This window comes from Punctularia strigosozonata (assembly GCF_000264995.1).
Source record: "Punctularia strigosozonata HHB-11173 SS5 unplaced genomic scaffold PUNSTscaffold_3, whole genome shotgun sequence".
Taxonomy (NCBI): domain Eukaryota; kingdom Fungi; phylum Basidiomycota; class Agaricomycetes; order Corticiales; family Punctulariaceae; genus Punctularia; species Punctularia strigosozonata.
The window spans coordinates 2385780-2401704 of record NW_006767435.1 but is presented as its reverse complement, the minus strand read 5'-3'; the positions used below and the strand labels follow the sequence as shown (position 1 = coordinate 2401704).

The 15925-nt window shown below is 55.5% G+C and overlaps 5 protein-coding genes across 5 annotated transcripts; 4 read left to right on the top strand and 1 right to left on the bottom strand.

The window, feature by feature from the left end:
• Nucleotides 1-195: 195 nt before the first annotated feature.
• Nucleotides 196-1774, top strand: PUNSTDRAFT_119149 (transcription factor Tfb4; the record flags this gene model as incomplete). Its single annotated transcript, XM_007381426.1, has 7 exons — nucleotides 196-395; nucleotides 483-631; nucleotides 690-731; nucleotides 784-926; nucleotides 984-1109; nucleotides 1168-1303; nucleotides 1390-1774. 7 exons carry the CDS (start codon nucleotides 196-198, stop codon nucleotides 1608-1610), a joined length of 1017 nt encoding a protein of 338 aa, XP_007381488.1. The 3' UTR covers nucleotides 1611-1774.
• A 432-nt stretch (nucleotides 1775-2206) lies between these two features.
• PUNSTDRAFT_99320 (BRE1-domain-containing protein) lies at nucleotides 2207-5479 on the top strand (the record flags this gene model as incomplete). The annotated part of the gene is made up of 14 exons (XM_007381425.1): nucleotides 2207-2353; nucleotides 2409-2552; nucleotides 2604-2670; nucleotides 2722-2900; nucleotides 2953-3177; nucleotides 3242-3406; nucleotides 3463-3636; nucleotides 3702-3881; nucleotides 3938-4083; nucleotides 4133-4523; nucleotides 4574-4723; nucleotides 4771-4902; nucleotides 4961-5222; nucleotides 5279-5479. 14 exons carry the CDS (start codon nucleotides 2207-2209, stop codon nucleotides 5386-5388), a joined length of 2472 nt encoding a protein of 823 aa, XP_007381487.1. The 3' UTR covers nucleotides 5389-5479.
• Nucleotides 5480-5806: 327 nt separating this feature from the next.
• Nucleotides 5807-6697, top strand: PUNSTDRAFT_99317 (uncharacterized protein; the record flags this gene model as incomplete). Its single annotated transcript, XM_007381424.1, has 4 exons — nucleotides 5807-5923; nucleotides 6023-6159; nucleotides 6219-6452; nucleotides 6519-6697. The coding sequence occupies exons 1-4, from the start codon at nucleotides 5892-5894 to the stop codon at nucleotides 6695-6697; spliced, it is 582 nt and encodes a 193-aa protein (XP_007381486.1). The 5' UTR covers nucleotides 5807-5891.
• A 2010-nt stretch (nucleotides 6698-8707) lies between these two features.
• Nucleotides 8708-13152, top strand: PUNSTDRAFT_142157 (uncharacterized protein). The gene is made up of 11 exons (XM_007381423.1): nucleotides 8708-8749; nucleotides 8801-9222; nucleotides 9276-9813; nucleotides 9875-10189; nucleotides 10245-11238; nucleotides 11291-11602; nucleotides 11652-11841; nucleotides 11901-12135; nucleotides 12188-12452; nucleotides 12512-12732; nucleotides 12787-13152. The coding sequence occupies exons 5-11, from the start codon at nucleotides 10934-10936 to the stop codon at nucleotides 13017-13019; spliced, it is 1761 nt and encodes a 586-aa protein (XP_007381485.1). The 5' UTR covers nucleotides 8708-8749; nucleotides 8801-9222; nucleotides 9276-9813; nucleotides 9875-10189; nucleotides 10245-10933; the 3' UTR covers nucleotides 13020-13152.
• A 272-nt stretch (nucleotides 13153-13424) lies between these two features.
• PUNSTDRAFT_142156 (uncharacterized protein) lies at nucleotides 13425-15785 on the bottom strand. Its single transcript, XM_007381422.1, has 7 exons — nucleotides 15453-15785; nucleotides 15332-15399; nucleotides 15184-15277; nucleotides 14747-15125; nucleotides 13904-14691; nucleotides 13725-13849; nucleotides 13425-13673 (listed from the first exon to the last, which is right to left on the bottom strand). Exons 1-7 carry the CDS (start codon nucleotides 15766-15768, stop codon nucleotides 13560-13562), a joined length of 1884 nt encoding a protein of 627 aa, XP_007381484.1. The 5' UTR covers nucleotides 15769-15785; the 3' UTR covers nucleotides 13425-13559.
• Nucleotides 15786-15925: the final 140 nt, after the last annotated feature.

Below are 15925 nucleotides of genomic sequence, written 5' to 3'. Positions count from 1 at the left end.
GATGAGCGCTTCGTCGCGGGCCTTGGCACAGCCACTTCCTTCCCGATAAGGCATATCTATCCAGCTTTCGTCCGGATGTGGCCCAAATCAGGCAGCATTGCCTTCCTGCAACGCGGCGGACGGTGGCGGACGGGCTTGTCCTGGATCAACACGCACAATAACCTTGCGTTCCAGCTCCTTCACGGCCGCTGAGCGATGGACCGTGCGGCCCATCTGTCCGTCGTCGTCGATCTTTCTCCTCCGCAATGGCTTCTCTCGGCCCAGCCAGGTCCCTCCAATCCCCACCCGCTCAGCCTCAGGTCGTTCCTGTCCCAGCTTCTCGCGTTCCTCAACTCGCACATCGCGTCCAAGCCGGAGAACACATTATGCGTCCTCGGCGCTTTTCCGGGAAAAAGGTGCCTTTCCGACCTGCTGCCAGCCACCACACCCCCAGCACTCTGGCTTGCGAAAAGAGGCGCTGACTCTTGGCCATCGTTCAACAGTGGCATCCTGTATTCGTCTACCGATCACGTTTCCACCAGCTCGGAGAAGGGGGACCCGGATGCGTATCTGCCGTTCAAGGTTGTAGACGCGGCCATCATCGACCACATCACCAATGAATTGGATGTACTCGGAGAATGGGAGGCCCAAGGTGTGACACCTGCGGAATAACGGTCGGAGTAACACGCGATCGTAACCGGACTTTATAGAGTCCACAGCGCTCGTGGGCGCTCTAACAAAGGCATTATGCTGTGAGAAGCCTGTATGCCTTTCTTCGCTCATGGCTCACCAGGTGATGCGCAGACATAAATCGTATAATGAATGTATCTGCGGATAATGAGCCGCGGAGTCCCTCCGAACCGCGCATACTCATCCTCTCGGTGTCTCCGGACCAATCAACGTCCTACATACCCATCATGAACTCGATCTTCTCCGCTCAGAAACTTGCAAGCCTCCACCTCAATTCCGAGCTTGATGCATTTCGCTAACTCCTTGCTCCGCAGAAAGTGACGATGGACGTTTGCCAACTGTACGGACCCGAGTCTGTCTTTCTGCAGCAAGCCTCCCATCTCACCGGCGGATCGTACATTCACCTCGAGCATCGAGATGCGCTGTTGCAGTATCTCATCGTGAGTAACAAGGGATTACGGCTTGTGGTTTGTGTCGGCTCTACTAACGTCTGAAAAGATGTCTTTCCTCCCACCACCATCCATCCGGCGCACTCTGTCCGTCCCTACGCAGGACAAGATTGATTTTCGAGCAGCATGCTTCTGTCATAAAAACATCGTCGATGTTGGCTTCGTCTGCTCCGTCTGTTTATCCAGTATGTTTACGCCTATGATCCTTTCCCGTCTTTCTGGCAGGGAGACAAAGTACTCTGATCTCCTTCCTACTGACGCTCATAACCAGTCTTTTGCCAACCTGTTCCTGTGTGTTCTACGTGTCGGACCAAGTTCCCCATCAAGAGCTTACAACGACTCAAGTCGTCCATGCCTCCGCTCGCTGGCGGACCCAGGGCCCATGCGGCTGGTAGGACACCGGGCGGGACATCGTCACCCACCCCCGCGGCCTCCCCTTCGGCAAACGGAACCCCGACCTCCAAGCGCTCCATGGCGGACAGCTTACGATAATTCCATCGACCTGGACCGTTGCCAATCCTTCTCATTTATGGCTTGCCTGCGATATCAATGCAAGAACCCTCGGTTACTCGACCCATATTGTCACTTATGTTGGAGACTTGCAAGAATGCCACCAAACGCGTGCCAGTTCAAGCGTCCTCGTAGTGCTGCACAACTACCTAACTCTGTCGCTGCGCCGGAGATCATTCGTTCGTTACGCTCGGTATGCTCATTTGGACGAACATGCGTGCTGCGTGGTGAGCTACCGCTCTACAGTATTTTGTGATGTCGATAGTAGGGATAGTCTCTTAAAACGTCAAATGTCATCAGTCATAGTGTCTCGGTGTTGATTTTGACGATATCCACGATGATGTGCAGGCGCCCTGGCTGCCCATGCAGTGATGGCAATGATCCTCTTTGCAGTCTTCTCGTCACGGAACACCCTTTTGCAAACCGCGATAACTAGAAATTACTGAAGCCGGCCATGGTTAACGCTGAACGTTGAACGTCGACATAGTTTCATCGTGAGGGATTGTGTCCCACGCCACAGTCAAAAGCGGCGCCGCTCGAATTTGGTCTGTCACCCACCATTCCAGTGTTCGCTCTTCATGGAGACCCGCAAGAGGCACGTAGTTGACTCAGACGATACATCTCCCCCGAAGAAACGCATAGTCATGGACATCAGCGGCACACCAACACCTCAACCAAACGGTTTTCCTGCAGACCACGACGAACCGAAGGATGAGAATCTTGAGGTCTTCCGGCTTCATGTAGCATGTTGGCCCGCTTCTGACAACGTCACAACTGCAGAATTTTAGAAAGGAGGCGATATACCGCCGTATGAAGCAGTATGCGAGAGAGAGCGAGAGGAGTCGCAGGAGGATTGCCGACCTTGAACGTCGCAAGGTGGCATGCGAAGTTGGCATAACAGCACTGGAAGCTTGCTGGACACAGGTGCGTCTATTACTTTGCCGCAAGATCCACACTTCATATCCTTCTACGCAGCTATTTGAAAGCATAAGAACATTCGTACGGCCTGAGGATGCGTCTGTGGTAGATGAGACTGAGCACGGTGCTTGCCATAATCACGACTGCGATGGCATGTTTCTGATGGCCCCTTCAGATATACTCGAGGTGGTTGAGGACGCTTCCGAACCACTGGATGCCGTGCAACACGCGTTGGACCACAAGATGTCAGCGACACAGAAACTGGTGACTACCTTCGTACAAGGGAGCAGGGAGGTGGACGTTAGCCTTATACAAGAACGACTATCCCAAAGTTATCAGAAGGTACAATCCGAGGTATGGGACAGAAAGCTACCAAGAAACACTCGTCCTGATCCCTCGTGCACAGTGCGCTACATTACGGACTGAGCTCGCGCTTCTACGAGCGAAGTTACGCGATGTCCACGCCCAGAAAGATCGATATCATGAGGACCTTATAGCTGTGGAGAAGCGAGTGGATCGTCAGAGTAGCCGCACTGTGCAGGCTTCGCAGCCGAAACCGGGTTCGGCATTTCCGGACACGCAACAAGACAATCGCGAGCAAAGTCATCCGTCGACTTCCGTCTCGCCAGCAGTGAGTGCATGTTGCGATCTTCCTAGGACCAATGTCTGATATCGCAGTTCCGTTGCATTCTCAGCCCTCACCGGCTCCGAATGGACATCCAGTTGTTACAACCTCCGAGGCCACCGACCCCACCATCGTTGAGCTTCAAGCTGCCGTCGCCTTCCGCGACAAAACCATTGCTGACTTAGAGAGCGAAGTCGGGAAGCTAAAATCTCAGGTCTTGCATCTGCAAGTCGACGTTCGTCTCCATACTACACTATTTCTCGGTCCCACTCACAAACGTCTTCATTGCAGCTTGCAAACATGCCAGAGGAGACAGTCACAGAGTCTCCACATTACCGAGTGCTTCTAGAGGTTGCGTCGCTCCGCGAGCATGAGTTGCAGGAGTCCACGGAGAAACTGGAGACGCTGCGGAAAGAGCTGGCGGAAACCAAAGCCTACCGCCTTGAACTGCAAGAAAGCGCCGTGGTATGTTGGCGATTGGACACTAGTCATCAGGCTTGTATCTGACCATGCGCCGCTCAAATTGCCAGGCATCGAAAGACCAGGAAATACAAGAGCTCAAGGCACTTATCACGAAGCGTGACAATGAGAACGCACGCCTACGTGAGCAGCGTGATCAGCAAGCTGCGGAGCTCACGGAGCGCAAGCACAAGGATGCCGTGAAGATGGCCTCTATCACCGAATTTAAGATGCTTGCTCAGACACGCGAAGTACGTTTAGTATATCAGAATTAAGCATCAAGGCGAGGACTGACATCGCATCACAGGAACGCATCGCTGTTCTCACATCCGAATCGACCAGGCTTAGATCATTGCTGGCGGCGAATGCAGGCAACGAGGATCTTATGTCGTTCTTCCTACGCGAACAATCGGAAGGAGGATCATACATCGACGACCTGAAGTCGCGTCTCCAGTGTGTTCTGTCGACACCCTACGTGACATTACGTCTGACCGTCGCCCAGTGCTGCAGAAGAGCGTGCGTCGGCCTTGGAAGGCTCCCTTGCAAGCATTCAGCGGGAGAATCCCGACATCGCCCAGCACGTCAAAAACGAAGCTGAGGCACGGCGGCATTTGTCAGAAGTTTCCAAGGAGCTGGACACCTTCCGTGCTGCGTTTGGACCGGTATCCCAACAGCCACCGGAGGTGCAGGCCATGGCCCAACGCCTTACTCAGAAGGAGGATGAATTACGGGCAGCACGTCTGCAAATACAGCACTTCACACAAGCTGAGAGCGCAATATACACCGAGCTTGATAAGCTCAGTGCTGCGTGGGAGGCACTGGACCGGCAGGTAAAGAACAAGGTCTTCGAGCTGCATGGTATGGAGGAAAAGTTGACAAAGGCTGGGCTTGAGGTACGCTTTCGTATTCGTATTATCTGGAACGATCTAATCTGTACTTGCAGAAAGCGAGGTCGGACAACAAGTTCTACTCGGCTATGCGCGATAAAGAGGCAACTGAACTGGAGCGCAAGAACCTTGCACGCAACTTCGAGAAACAGTCCAAGGTTCTAGAACGACTAGGAGAGCTCGAGAAGAACCTCAGCACCAAACTGGTATGCTGCACAGTACAGGTGCGGATCGGAACTAATGTGCTTTGCAGAGTACGCTTGAGATGGACTTGGCTGTGCAAAAGAACGCTGCGGAGGCTTGCTTGCGGCAAAAGGAGGAGATACGTGTCCGGCTGGTTGCCTTGCAGCAGAGTGCGGCGGAAAATGATCGAAGACTACAATCGGTAAGGGTGACGCATATTTGGTCGTACCTTCGGTGCTCACATCAACTGTACATATCAGGCTTTCGGAAAAGTACAGGAGAAAGATGAGAGCCTCGAGAAGCTGAAGATTGAGCTGCGGAAGAAGGAGCAAGCACTCAACAGCGAGAAGCAGCAAGCCGAAATGGAGATGGCAAAAGCTAAAGCCGTCACTAGAAGCTCGAATCCCGGCAAAACTCGCGAACAAGAGTTGCAGAATGAGGTTGACAAGTGCATGGTCATCCTCAAATGCTCGACCTGCAAGATGCGGATGCGAAACACAGTGATCACGAAGTGCATGCATTGTACGTGATTGGTTGGACTCCTTGCGCTCTGCATTGTTGACAAGTGGACGGCTTAGCTTTTTGCAAAGAGTGCGTGGACGCCCGTATTCAGACCCGGCAGCGGAAGTGTCCAGCGTGCAACCTACAGTTTGCCCAGACCGATGCACAGACGTTGTTCTTCCAGTGAACATCTTGATGATATACTCATGTCGTTTGATTACCCCCATTCACTTATTCCCTTCGTACATGTAAATTATGACACTAATGGCGTATTCTGGCAATTATGTGCTTGTTGTACATTTGAGATGATTTGAAGGGCAAGAAAATTTAAATTTCACTAACACAGCTTCCAGGCGGCGTCAGCTTGTAGAGTCTCAAACTGATTGGTACCCGTTGGTATAACGGCGTTAACGTTGTGGTCGAGTGTGCGTCCGAAGTTGTGCGCACCACCACAAGAAGCAGTCCCGTGCTTGACGCTGGACCCCGATCCGAGGCTGAGCGTCATCGCATGTTTCCTTCAACTTGGAACTCAAACTACGTCCTTGGCCCCCGTGCGCTCATGCTGGCTCTTCGTACCGGAGCTTCGCACTAATCCTCTTGCCGTCAGTGTTGGCTCTCGTCCTCGTCCTCATTCGAGTCGGTTACACCCAAGCGAGGCACAACATAGGTCAACGCAATAGCCAGGCTCAGATGACTTACGTCGTCAAATGGGGGAGGGAGAAGTGCGTAGTCATTGTAGTACCCTCCCATTCTCACCTCAACTACGCCTGGTCTGTAACACGACGGAGGCAAGGCGGCTGATGGAAGGTCTTCTTCTACAGGATACGCTTCCCCCTTCCCCAGCCGAACACGCCTTTGAGCGAGCTTAGGAAAGAGATCGCGGATTACACTCATCTCCCTACCGAATCCTTCAAGCTTGTACACGCTGGGGCAGTTATGAAAGACGATAACGCGCCGAGTACGTTTGCGACACTGTGGCCGTTGTCGCGCCTCTTGCTGAAGCACACTCTGTTTCAGTATTGGCTTATGGCATTCACGATGGATCGACAATCTCGATAATTGGCGGTGACACATCTGAGAAAGACCGCCATCCGCATCGCCAGAGTGAGAAGAGCGCACCACCGGAGCGCAGGACGGAACAAAGCACCATCGCTCAAATTCAATCCGAGATGGACAACGTCCGCGGATCGCTCCTACCAGGCGTCGACCGCCTCATCGCTGGTCTCAAGGCTCTTACGTCGTCGACATCAAGTGCAGCACACCCACAGCCATCCCAGGCCACGACGTCTGCGCAGGCCCCACCGACACGCGAACAAGAACAGGAGCATGCACGGCTCGGCGAGCTCTTGTTACAGTCGCTTTTGCGACTAGATGCTATCAACTCCGAAGGCGAGTGGACGGAAGCTCGTAAGGAGCGCAAGGGAGCCGTTAAAGAGGTTCAGGGGCTTCTCGACCGATTAGACCTTGCGTGGAGAACAGCAAAAGGAAGGACCTGATCCTGAGCCTTACTCACCTTGTACCAGTCTTGTAGATGCACCGTTCAAACGAGGATGCAATAGAGCATCTTGTGTAGTCATGCGCACCAGTGAAAAGCAAGATGTCGCACATAGCGCGGCAATCTCAGGTTCACGCCTCGCCGTTGATGTGCGCGAGGAGACCTTCCAATACCGACAGGGAGGATACAATCTTGCATCAAGCTTTCACCCTCCTTCCCTAGCAGCTTCTTGAGCTCGTTGATCTCACTTCACGTCTGCAACGTAACACATGCAATTGCTGGCGACTATCCACCATTTCAACGTCTATTTTGTCGCAATCTTTGGCGGTGATGTCTTCCAGCCCCGTCCGGACCGTCTTTGGACGTGCAGCAGCCACAATGAGCGAGGAATTGTTTTTGACGTGTACTTAGTGCTCAGGTCCGTTCACCTACAATGGCGTAAGAGTAGCCGAACGGTACTATACTTCGGCACCAAGAGAGTTTGTTGGTGCAATGACTTGAAGCTGACTATGGGTCTTCAGCCAGCCGTTTTACAGGCCAAGGGTCGTGATTTGAAGGTGGACATGGGTAATGAGCCAATGAATAGACCTGTGCTGGTCGACAGACGGTAGCCTCTTCATGCTAGGGAGGCGAATGCAAGAATGATATTCGATTTGCGAATGACCTCGCACGCAAGGCAGGCAATTTTCCAGAGAATAGATCGGAGCTGGTCATGCTTAACGAGAGAGCATATGGTTGAGTAGATGGACCGCGCATTAACGATCTTCCCCGCGCGTCCCAACGTGATATGTACATGCGCACGTCCGGTATAGCCATGCACAAGTATTCGGATGCATTGATGGATATTCTTGAGCAGTTCCGCTTCCTGGATCTCCGCACTTTTCCATGATCCATCCTCCTCAATCGACTGGGCCATGAATACGAACTCTCTCTTAAACACGCTGCCGGCGGCAAGATACCCATCCCCGACAACCTGAAATACGTATCAGCAGCGCACTGCATGTCTATGAAACCATGAACTCACGTGGACCCAAACTCTGCCGCCGCTTGAACAAGGTCTTGTATGACTATGTGAGCGAGGAGACAGATGAGGTTGCGGCGCGTCGGGGGTACCGGACATGGTGCACACCTCTACGCGCGGGAGCACTGTGGCCAGCGGGGCCATTATCGCCAATAATTCCGCGTTGGATCGCGGGGGTTACCCAAAAGACCCAGGCAGGCCGTAGTACCATAAATCTTGGGCCATTTCCGCTTCAATCTTGTTCACGTCTTTCAGTGCACTACCTTCGATCGACCTTGTGACCGTTTGTAGCTGGGCAGATGACCTTCCGTCCGTGATGTGGTTCTGCAATCCATCAGTCGTCACGACTGCCCTTATAAGCCCGACAGAATGAGAGATGTTGAATCATGCCAACACTCGTCAAGTTTGCGCATGCTATGGCTCCGGACCCTGGATGAGAGCCGAGACCGACGAGCATACTTATAGGCAGGCACGGGCGGTCGCGGATGGATCCAATCGGGCAGGGCTTCAGCAAATCAAAGGACCCGCCTTGGTACGTCCACGGTCGTGATCATGTTCGTTGCTGTGTCCTTGAGCACCTTGAAGTGCCGCGTCAAGCACAGGAAGGGAAGGTTCGAGGCGAGTTAGTTTCCGCCGCTGGTCTTACGCGCCTGCTGGCGCGAGCCGGTATGAAGACCTGGGGTTCTCCCATGTTTTATAACGACGACGGTTACGTGGCACTGCATGAGGGCCAGAGGCGAAGCGATAGATAAATACTGCGACAGTATGTGGATGCTGCTTGGACCGACGTCCTGTAACAATAGACGGCGGCATGGGTCTTGTGATATTGTAGCGGACCAGATTCCGAGCGCGCTGAGCGCTGATAGGTAACAAGGAGCTTCCAGCTGGGGCGCCAACATGAAAACGAGCACTGGGTCGCAGCCGCACTTGTGGTGGCGGTTGAAGGCAAAGCTGTAGCCGATATCTATGCATCAGCTCAGCTCTCATCTCCCGCCATGACCCAAGCAACAGTCCTGCAATACGAAGCGCCATGTACGAGATTTTGTAGGATACGCCCAGCTAAACGTTAAGGACCTGCTACAGGGCCCGTTTACGGCCTGGACTGGTGCAAGTCCCCAGCGCCCGGCCAACAACACCGCCCACGGTCGTCCTACCGCCTCGGCATCTCCTCCTACACCGAAGATTACCGGAACCGGATCGCTGTCGTCGGGCTCCAGGACGAGCGAGTGCTGGTTGAGGACGATTACGCTGATTACGCCGACTTCGCGACCCTCGTCGAGGTCCCGCACGGGTACCCCGCCACGAGCCTGCAGTGGCAGCCCGCGTCGGCGGCGAGCTACGCGTGGAACCAGAAATCGCCGTCGACAGAGTTCTTGGCTACGACGGGCGATGCTCTGAGAGTATGGGAGTACACGTCTGATATGCCGCCCGCGATGGGGGCGTATGTGGGGAAGCCGACGGGTGGTAGCGGACACCGGTTGACGCTGAAGACGGCGCTATCTGGGGTATGTCGTACCAATCATGCGCGGGGTCTGGTCTGACTTGCGTGCGGCTCTAGCAATCCAAGATGCAAAATCAGACGACTGGCGCCCCGTTAACCAACTTTTCGTGGAACGAGAAACAACCATGCTTGATCGTGACCGCATCCGTCGACACGACGTGTACCGTCTGGAACATCGACACGTCCCAGGCGATCACGCAACTCATCGCCCATGACCGCGAGGTGTACGACGTGGCCTGGCTACCAGGCTCTACAGACATCTTCGTCTCTGTCGGCGCCGATGGTAGTCTGCGCGCGTTCGACCTCCGAAGTTTGGAACATTCTACCATTCTCTATGAAACGCCTGCCCCCAAGAATCCGTCCATGACCGCGTCTCCGTCAGGATCTGCGCGTCCACTGACGTCTCCTTTGCTACGGATATGCTTCAACCCTGCTGACTCGAATTACATGGCGACATTCCATTCGGATGGTGCCGACGTCCAGATACTGGACATGCGAAATCCTGGACAACCCGTTATGGAACTGCGGGGGCATCGGGCGCCCCTGAACGCGCTCAGCTGGGGTTCAGCGGAGAACCCGCTGCTCGCAACGGCGGGTACGTTCCATCCACAACGACCTCCGTTACGGACGCCGTAAACTGATCCGCGCCACCGTAGGGGACGACTGCCAGCTTCTGCTATGGGATCTTTCCGGCCATGCACAGCTTCCTAGTCAATCACCCCGGCACGCGAGCTCCAGGCTCAATTCGCCGCGACCAGAGACGAAGAAGCGGGTGATCACAGATCCAGTCATGACCTACACGGGTCAGAGCGAGATTTCGAGCATCGCGTGGTCGCCGCAGATCCCGGGTATGTCGATGAATACGGGACAGACCACGGCGCCAGGCGAGTGGATGGCGGTGGCGATGGGCAAGACGATCAAGGCGCTGAAGGTGTAGGCTCAGTGCGGGGATACTCGTCGATTCTGGGAGGGTACGTAAAGCTTGAACCTTGCAGAAGCATGACCATCTGATGTTTAGCTCCGCAGAACGGGGGCATCATGCGGGTTCATACGAAGACGGTGCACGCGGAGACCGACTTGCTTCGCCGTCTTCTCCGGGGCAGCGCCGTCGGAGGTTTGTTGCTAATTGGGGCATTGCGTATGGTTGGATTATTTCTGGCGCGAAGTCGGTGGTCTGGCCCGGGTCTGGTTCACTCGGAGCCCGATACTGGGATGTTTGAGATCTGCTGCAGTGCTTATCCGGACCTGCGCCTCCGGGCCTCAGCGCGAGGAACAATCAGGGAAAAGCTTTCGCCAAGCGACAGGGCGTCGTGTGCGCATTTCTGTGCCCTCCCCCGATAAGAGGACTGAGGGCGCTACCGCGTACAGTACATTCGAATTCTTTCGTGCGGCTAACGTACGAGAAATTGATGGACCATCCGTTGACGGATGTTTGATGGCTCATCTGAGCGATTCGCGATGTGTACGCGGTTGTGAGAGCGACAGTCTCCGGGGATGGGAAGGGGATGGGAGCAACGATACGGACGTGCGCCAAGAAAAGTGATGGGCCCGCATGGAACCAGTCGAGCTGGCGCGGGTGGCGCTGCTGCTGATTGCGCTCCGCCTTTTTTATATCAATTCGACGCTTCCGCCGTCGGGCTTCAGAGCACCTCTTGCCCTCCCCCGGTGAACCACCTGGTCCCTCCGCCGGCTCACTCTCGTCACTCTCAAGCACGATGAGCGCCCCCGCCCCCGCCCCCGCCCCGGAATACGTCGCGCCCGCCGCCGGTGAGGCCGTACAACGCAAGGCCTCCCGGTCCTCGTCCAGCGGTTACGACGATAAGGAGAAACAGGTCCCCCAGACCGAAGCCGAGATCCACGACGCACGCGTCAACGAGGATGAGGAGGAGGTCGAGGAGGCGCGCAGCAGGCGGCACGAGCTCTACCAGAAGTTCCGCCCGGTCATCTTGGGTGCACTCGCTGCCTTGATCCTGGGCTGGTGGATCTCTGCTACTGTTCTGAAGGCGACCCGCCATCGCTGGTACGTCAGTGCTCCCTGGAACGAAAATAACGCTCATCTCCGCGTGTTCCAGGATTGTGCAAACCTTGTTCTCGTGGTTCTTCATCCTCGTTATCGCCTTCCGCTTCATACCGACGACTGTTATCTCTCGTCCGATTGAGGCTGTGTGGCAGCCCTTGGTCTCTCGTCCGTTCTTCCAGCTCCCCCGTCAGGTCCGCTACGGGCTGGGTTGGCTCGCCCTCATCGCCATCGTCTTCGGATCGGCCTTCGGGTTCAAGCTCGAGCATGGTTCGACCTATGCCGACCGTGGTATCTCCGTCGTGGGCCTCATCATCTTCCAACTCGGCTTTTTCGCGGCATCAAAGAACCATAAGGCGATTCCCTGGTCGGTAGCACGTCGCACGGCCGTCTATTCTTGAGCTGACACAGCACAGGGCTACTGTCATCGTGGGACTGTTCATCCAACAGGCCGTGGCGATGTTCGTGCTCAAGACCGACGCCGGTTTCTCGATCTTCAAGTGGATCGCGACGCTTGCCTCGGACTTCCTCGCGGAATCCGCAGTTGGTGCCGCCTTCTTCTTCGACGATGAGACTATCGCCAAGCACTGGTTCTTCGTTAACACCGTAAGAAATCCATTATCCATCAGACATGTATCTTCGCTGATAGTCATTGCTCCTTGTAGCTTGCGGCCATCATATTTTTCATCGCTTTCGTGCAGATGATGTACTACTTGGGTGTCATGCAGTGGTTGATCAAGAACTTCGCGTGGTTCTTCTTCAAGACCATGAACGTATCCGGTGCTGAAGCCGTCGTCGCTGCTGGCTCGCCCTGGATCGGTCAGGGTGAATCCGCCTGCTTGGTCAAGCCCTATGTCGATGTCATGACCGAGTCCGAGATCCACCTTGTCATGACGTCCGGTAAGCCCTCGTTGAGACGATGGTCGAGACCCACAGTGATGCTGCCTCCAAGGTTTCTCGACGATCGCCGGTTCCGTGCTGTCGGCGTACATCGCGCTCGGCGTCCCGGCGTCCAACTTGGTCACTTCGTCCGTGATGAGTATCCCCGCGTCCATCGCCATTTCGAAGATGCGCCTCCCCGAAGTCGACGAGCCGGTGACCCGCGGCCGCGTCGTCGTTGACCGTGGCGCCGAGGACAAGAAGGGCAAGCCCGCCAATGCTATCCACGCCTTCTCGCAGGGTGCCGTCTTCGGTGTTATCGTCGCTGGCCAGATCTTGTACGCATTAGCTACACGAGTGGATTGATTCTCTGGCTGACGCACAATACTTCGCGCAGGTGCAACGTGCTCACGATTTTGTCACTCGTTGCCACCATCAACGGCCTCCTCACCTGGATCGGTCGCGGCTTCGGCATCCACCATCTCACCCTCCAGCTTGTCCTCGGATACATCTTCTACCCGGTCACCTTCTTCCTTGGTGTACCTCGCCATGAGATCATCCGCGTCTCGCAGCTCATTGCCACCAAGCTCATCGCGAACGAGTTCGCTGCTTATCTCGGTACGTGACTCTCGTCGAGTTTGCGCCATTTCTCACGCTTTCTGGCTCGCCCAGACCTCACCACGATCCAGGCGGGTGACAACCCGCTCTCGCATCGCGGATTCACGATCGCCTCCTACGCGCTTTGCGGGTTCGCCAACCTCGGTTCGCTCGGTATCCAGATCGGCGTGCTCAGCGCGCTTGCGCCCTCGCGGGGCAAGATCATCGCGCGGATCGCCGGTTCGGCCATGATCTGCGGTTTCATCTCGACCCTGCAGACCGCTGGCATCGCCGGCATGTTGGTGTAAGCTCTCTCCTCGGTAAAGTATGTAATCACCTATTTCTTGCTGTGTGCGCGTCCTTGGTATGAATAATGGTTGTTCGGTTGGGAGATGTACCACCGCCTGTATCGATGCTATACGATCCAAAATGATTAGACGTCCTTCCATCTCATACCAAATGTGAGGACCTTACTTAAAGTTGAGGACACCGACGTCCCATCATTCCTGGGCGGGAAGATTGCTTGACTGCGAGAAGTCGATCAGTACTCGCCGGAGAGTCGCCACGCCACGCCGCGTCTGATGGCATTCGAGCGGGTTCAAGACGCTAGGGGAGCGCCCGAGGCCGCGCATACACATAACATATATACGAGCCGAACATTATGATGCGATCGGACGAATGTGCACGCCGCATTGCGTGATATCAAAATGGTCGTGAAAGGCGTCATATCCTCATCATCTACGAATACAAGGGGAAATTATTACTGTATAATATGATACAATGAGGGACAACATCAACGTCAAACTAAGGTAAATGTGTCATATAGAGGGCGTGGTAACACGATGATATTACACCACCGGCTCCTTCTCCTTCTCGCTCTCCGAGTGCCTACGTTGAGTAGCGGCCTTGATGTCAAAGCCGTAGATATCTTCGGGGTGTACATCCCGGCGTAAAATGTATCGCTATGAACGAACGTTAGAGTTGGTGAGAGGATTGAAAGGGGTGAAACGTACTTCAATGACGTATGGGATTTGGCGCAAGCCATACGCGGCGTGAGTCCGCGATGGCACAGAGAACACGGCGTCCAGTTCCTCAAGCGTCAGCGACTTGGTCTCGGGCACGAACATCAGGATCAATACTAAGCGAAGATGTCAGCGTCTTGTATTGGAATTGCTGAAAGAATAACACTGACGCCAGAGGATCATGCACCACGCCGCATACCAGCCGAATGCACCTTGAGGCTTGAACGCCTTCAGCAGCAGCGGCCACGTGAAAGAGAGGATGAAGTTGAATCCCCAGCACACGGCCGTCGCGAAGGACATGCCGAGCTCACGAACGTAGAGCGGGAACGCTTCGGCCGAATACGTGAACGGCACGGGTCCTTCGCCAGGCGAATAGCAGATCGTGAACATGTAGATGCCGATGGCGACGACGGCAACGCGGCCCGTGGACGTATCTCCAGGGATCCAGAAGGCAAAGCCGGTCATGAGCAGGAAGAGCGACATGAGAGGGAAGGTGACCAGGAGAAGGTTGCGACGGCCGAAGCGGTCGATGGTGAGGAAGCCGGGGAAGGCGAACAAGAAGTTGAGGGCGCCGAAGCCGACGGAGGCTGCGAGGGCGGAGGTGTTTGAGAAGCCGGCGTTCGAGAAGACGGTGGAGGAGTAGTACGCGATGACGTTGATACCGCAGAACTGCTGGCCGAACATGACGATGAAGGCCGCGAGGGAGGCACGACGGTTACGGGGGACGGTGAAGAGCTCGAGCACGCGGAAGCGGCCGGTCTCGATCGCCTTCTCCATCTCGAGCAAGGCCTGGATATGGAAGAGATCCCGGGCAGCGAGGATCTTGTGGTTCCGGAGGCGGAGGAGGGACTCGTACGCTTGGCGATAGCGGCCCTTGGACAGCAGCCAACGGGGCGACTCCGGGCAGAAGAACACCTGGATAAGCAGGACGAGGGCAGGTATTCCGGCCGAGCCAAGCCTGAACGCGATTGGTGTCAGCCGAGTACCTTCGATAGCGGCGGGAATATACGCACATGAGTCTCCACCTCAATCCGGTGATGTTGTGGCGATCGTGAACGGGGTAGAACGCCAGGTCCATGACGTTGCCCATCATGATACCGAACGCCGTCCAGACTTGCCATTGCATGACCAAAGCGCCACGGATGCGCGCCGGGGCACACTCCGCGGCGTAGACCGGGACCGTGGCACTCTTAGGACCGATACCAAGACCGAGGACGAACCGGGCGGCCCATAGATGGGGCCACGAATTGGTAACACCTTGCCAAATGCAGGTGAGGAAGGAGAGCGTGGCGGTGATGAAGACGGCTCCGCGGCGGCCGAAACGTCGGTTAAGAGGATCGGTCAGCCAACAGCCCAGTACGGCACAGCAAAGGTAGGGCGCAGAGTTGATAACTAGGACGACGATGGATGAGCATCGAGCAATGCGCGTTAGCGTGGACGGGACACTCACATCCAACAATGAGAGAGTCGTGAGTGCTTCCGGAGCCGACGCCAAACTGCTTGGGGTAGAACAGCTGAGCGCCGTTGATCACGGACTCGTCCATCTGAGACAAGAGTAAGTCAATGACGTGACCACCATCGGGGAACATACAACGTACACCCTGCACGGCGGCGGCAACAGAGCATAATACGATCATATAGTATAGCATGAAAGGCTGCTTCCACTCTGAGATTGGACGTGAGATTGCAAAATTAACTGATAGCGATTCGGAAGCCTACTGTGATCGCGGTCGACCCGGAGAGCCTCGCGCTCATCTTCGGTGAGGAATTCATATCTTTCGTAACGGGCAGAGTCCTGGGCGAGGATGGCGCCCTTGCGGACGTCGTCCTCGATATCCTTGAGATCGTGCTCGCGGCAGAAGGTCTCTGCCATGGTCCGGAGCTCATCGTGGGTGAAGCCGAAGAGGGGGTTTTCGAGACGCGCGTTGACGTTCTCCTGCGAGCTGGGGCGGGCGTGCTCGAACTGGCCCTCGACGGTGGCCTTTTCGAGCTGGGTCGGGGCGGGCTGCTTGGTTGAACTGCTTGCGGATGCCATGGCTCGTGGGGGATGCGGGGAAACGCGCGCGCACACGGCCCGGACTTCTGGCTGGGCATTTTATAGCCCATCGTCTCTGCAAATTCTCTGAGACCCTGGAATCGAAGGTGAAGACGACCAAGGTGGGGCTCCATTATCCATACGCTGCCGACTGCTG

Excerpts from the sequence above, each read along its gene's own strand:
- PUNSTDRAFT_142156 (XM_007381422.1), bottom strand. The coding sequence starts at position 15,768 with ATGGCATCCGCAAGCAGTTCAACCAAGCAGCCCGCCCCGACCCAGCTC. Across the intron at positions 15,126-15,183 it reads CGACTCTCTCATTGTTGGAT|TTATCAACTCTGCGCCCTAC; the intron begins GTGAGTGTCCCG and ends TCGTCGTCCTAG. Across the intron at positions 13,850-13,903 it reads GTGGTGCATGATCCTCTGGC|TATTGATCCTGATGTTCGTG; the intron begins GTCAGTGTTATT and ends ATCTTCGCTTAG.
- PUNSTDRAFT_142157 (XM_007381423.1), top strand. The coding sequence starts at position 10,934 with ATGAGCGCCCCCGCCCCCGCCCCCGCCCCGGAATACGTCGCGCCCGCC. Across the intron at positions 11,239-11,290 it reads AAGGCGACCCGCCATCGCTG|GATTGTGCAAACCTTGTTCT; the intron begins GTACGTCAGTGC and ends CGCGTGTTCCAG. Across the intron at positions 12,136-12,187 it reads CCACCTTGTCATGACGTCCG|GTTTCTCGACGATCGCCGGT; the intron begins GTAAGCCCTCGT and ends GCTGCCTCCAAG.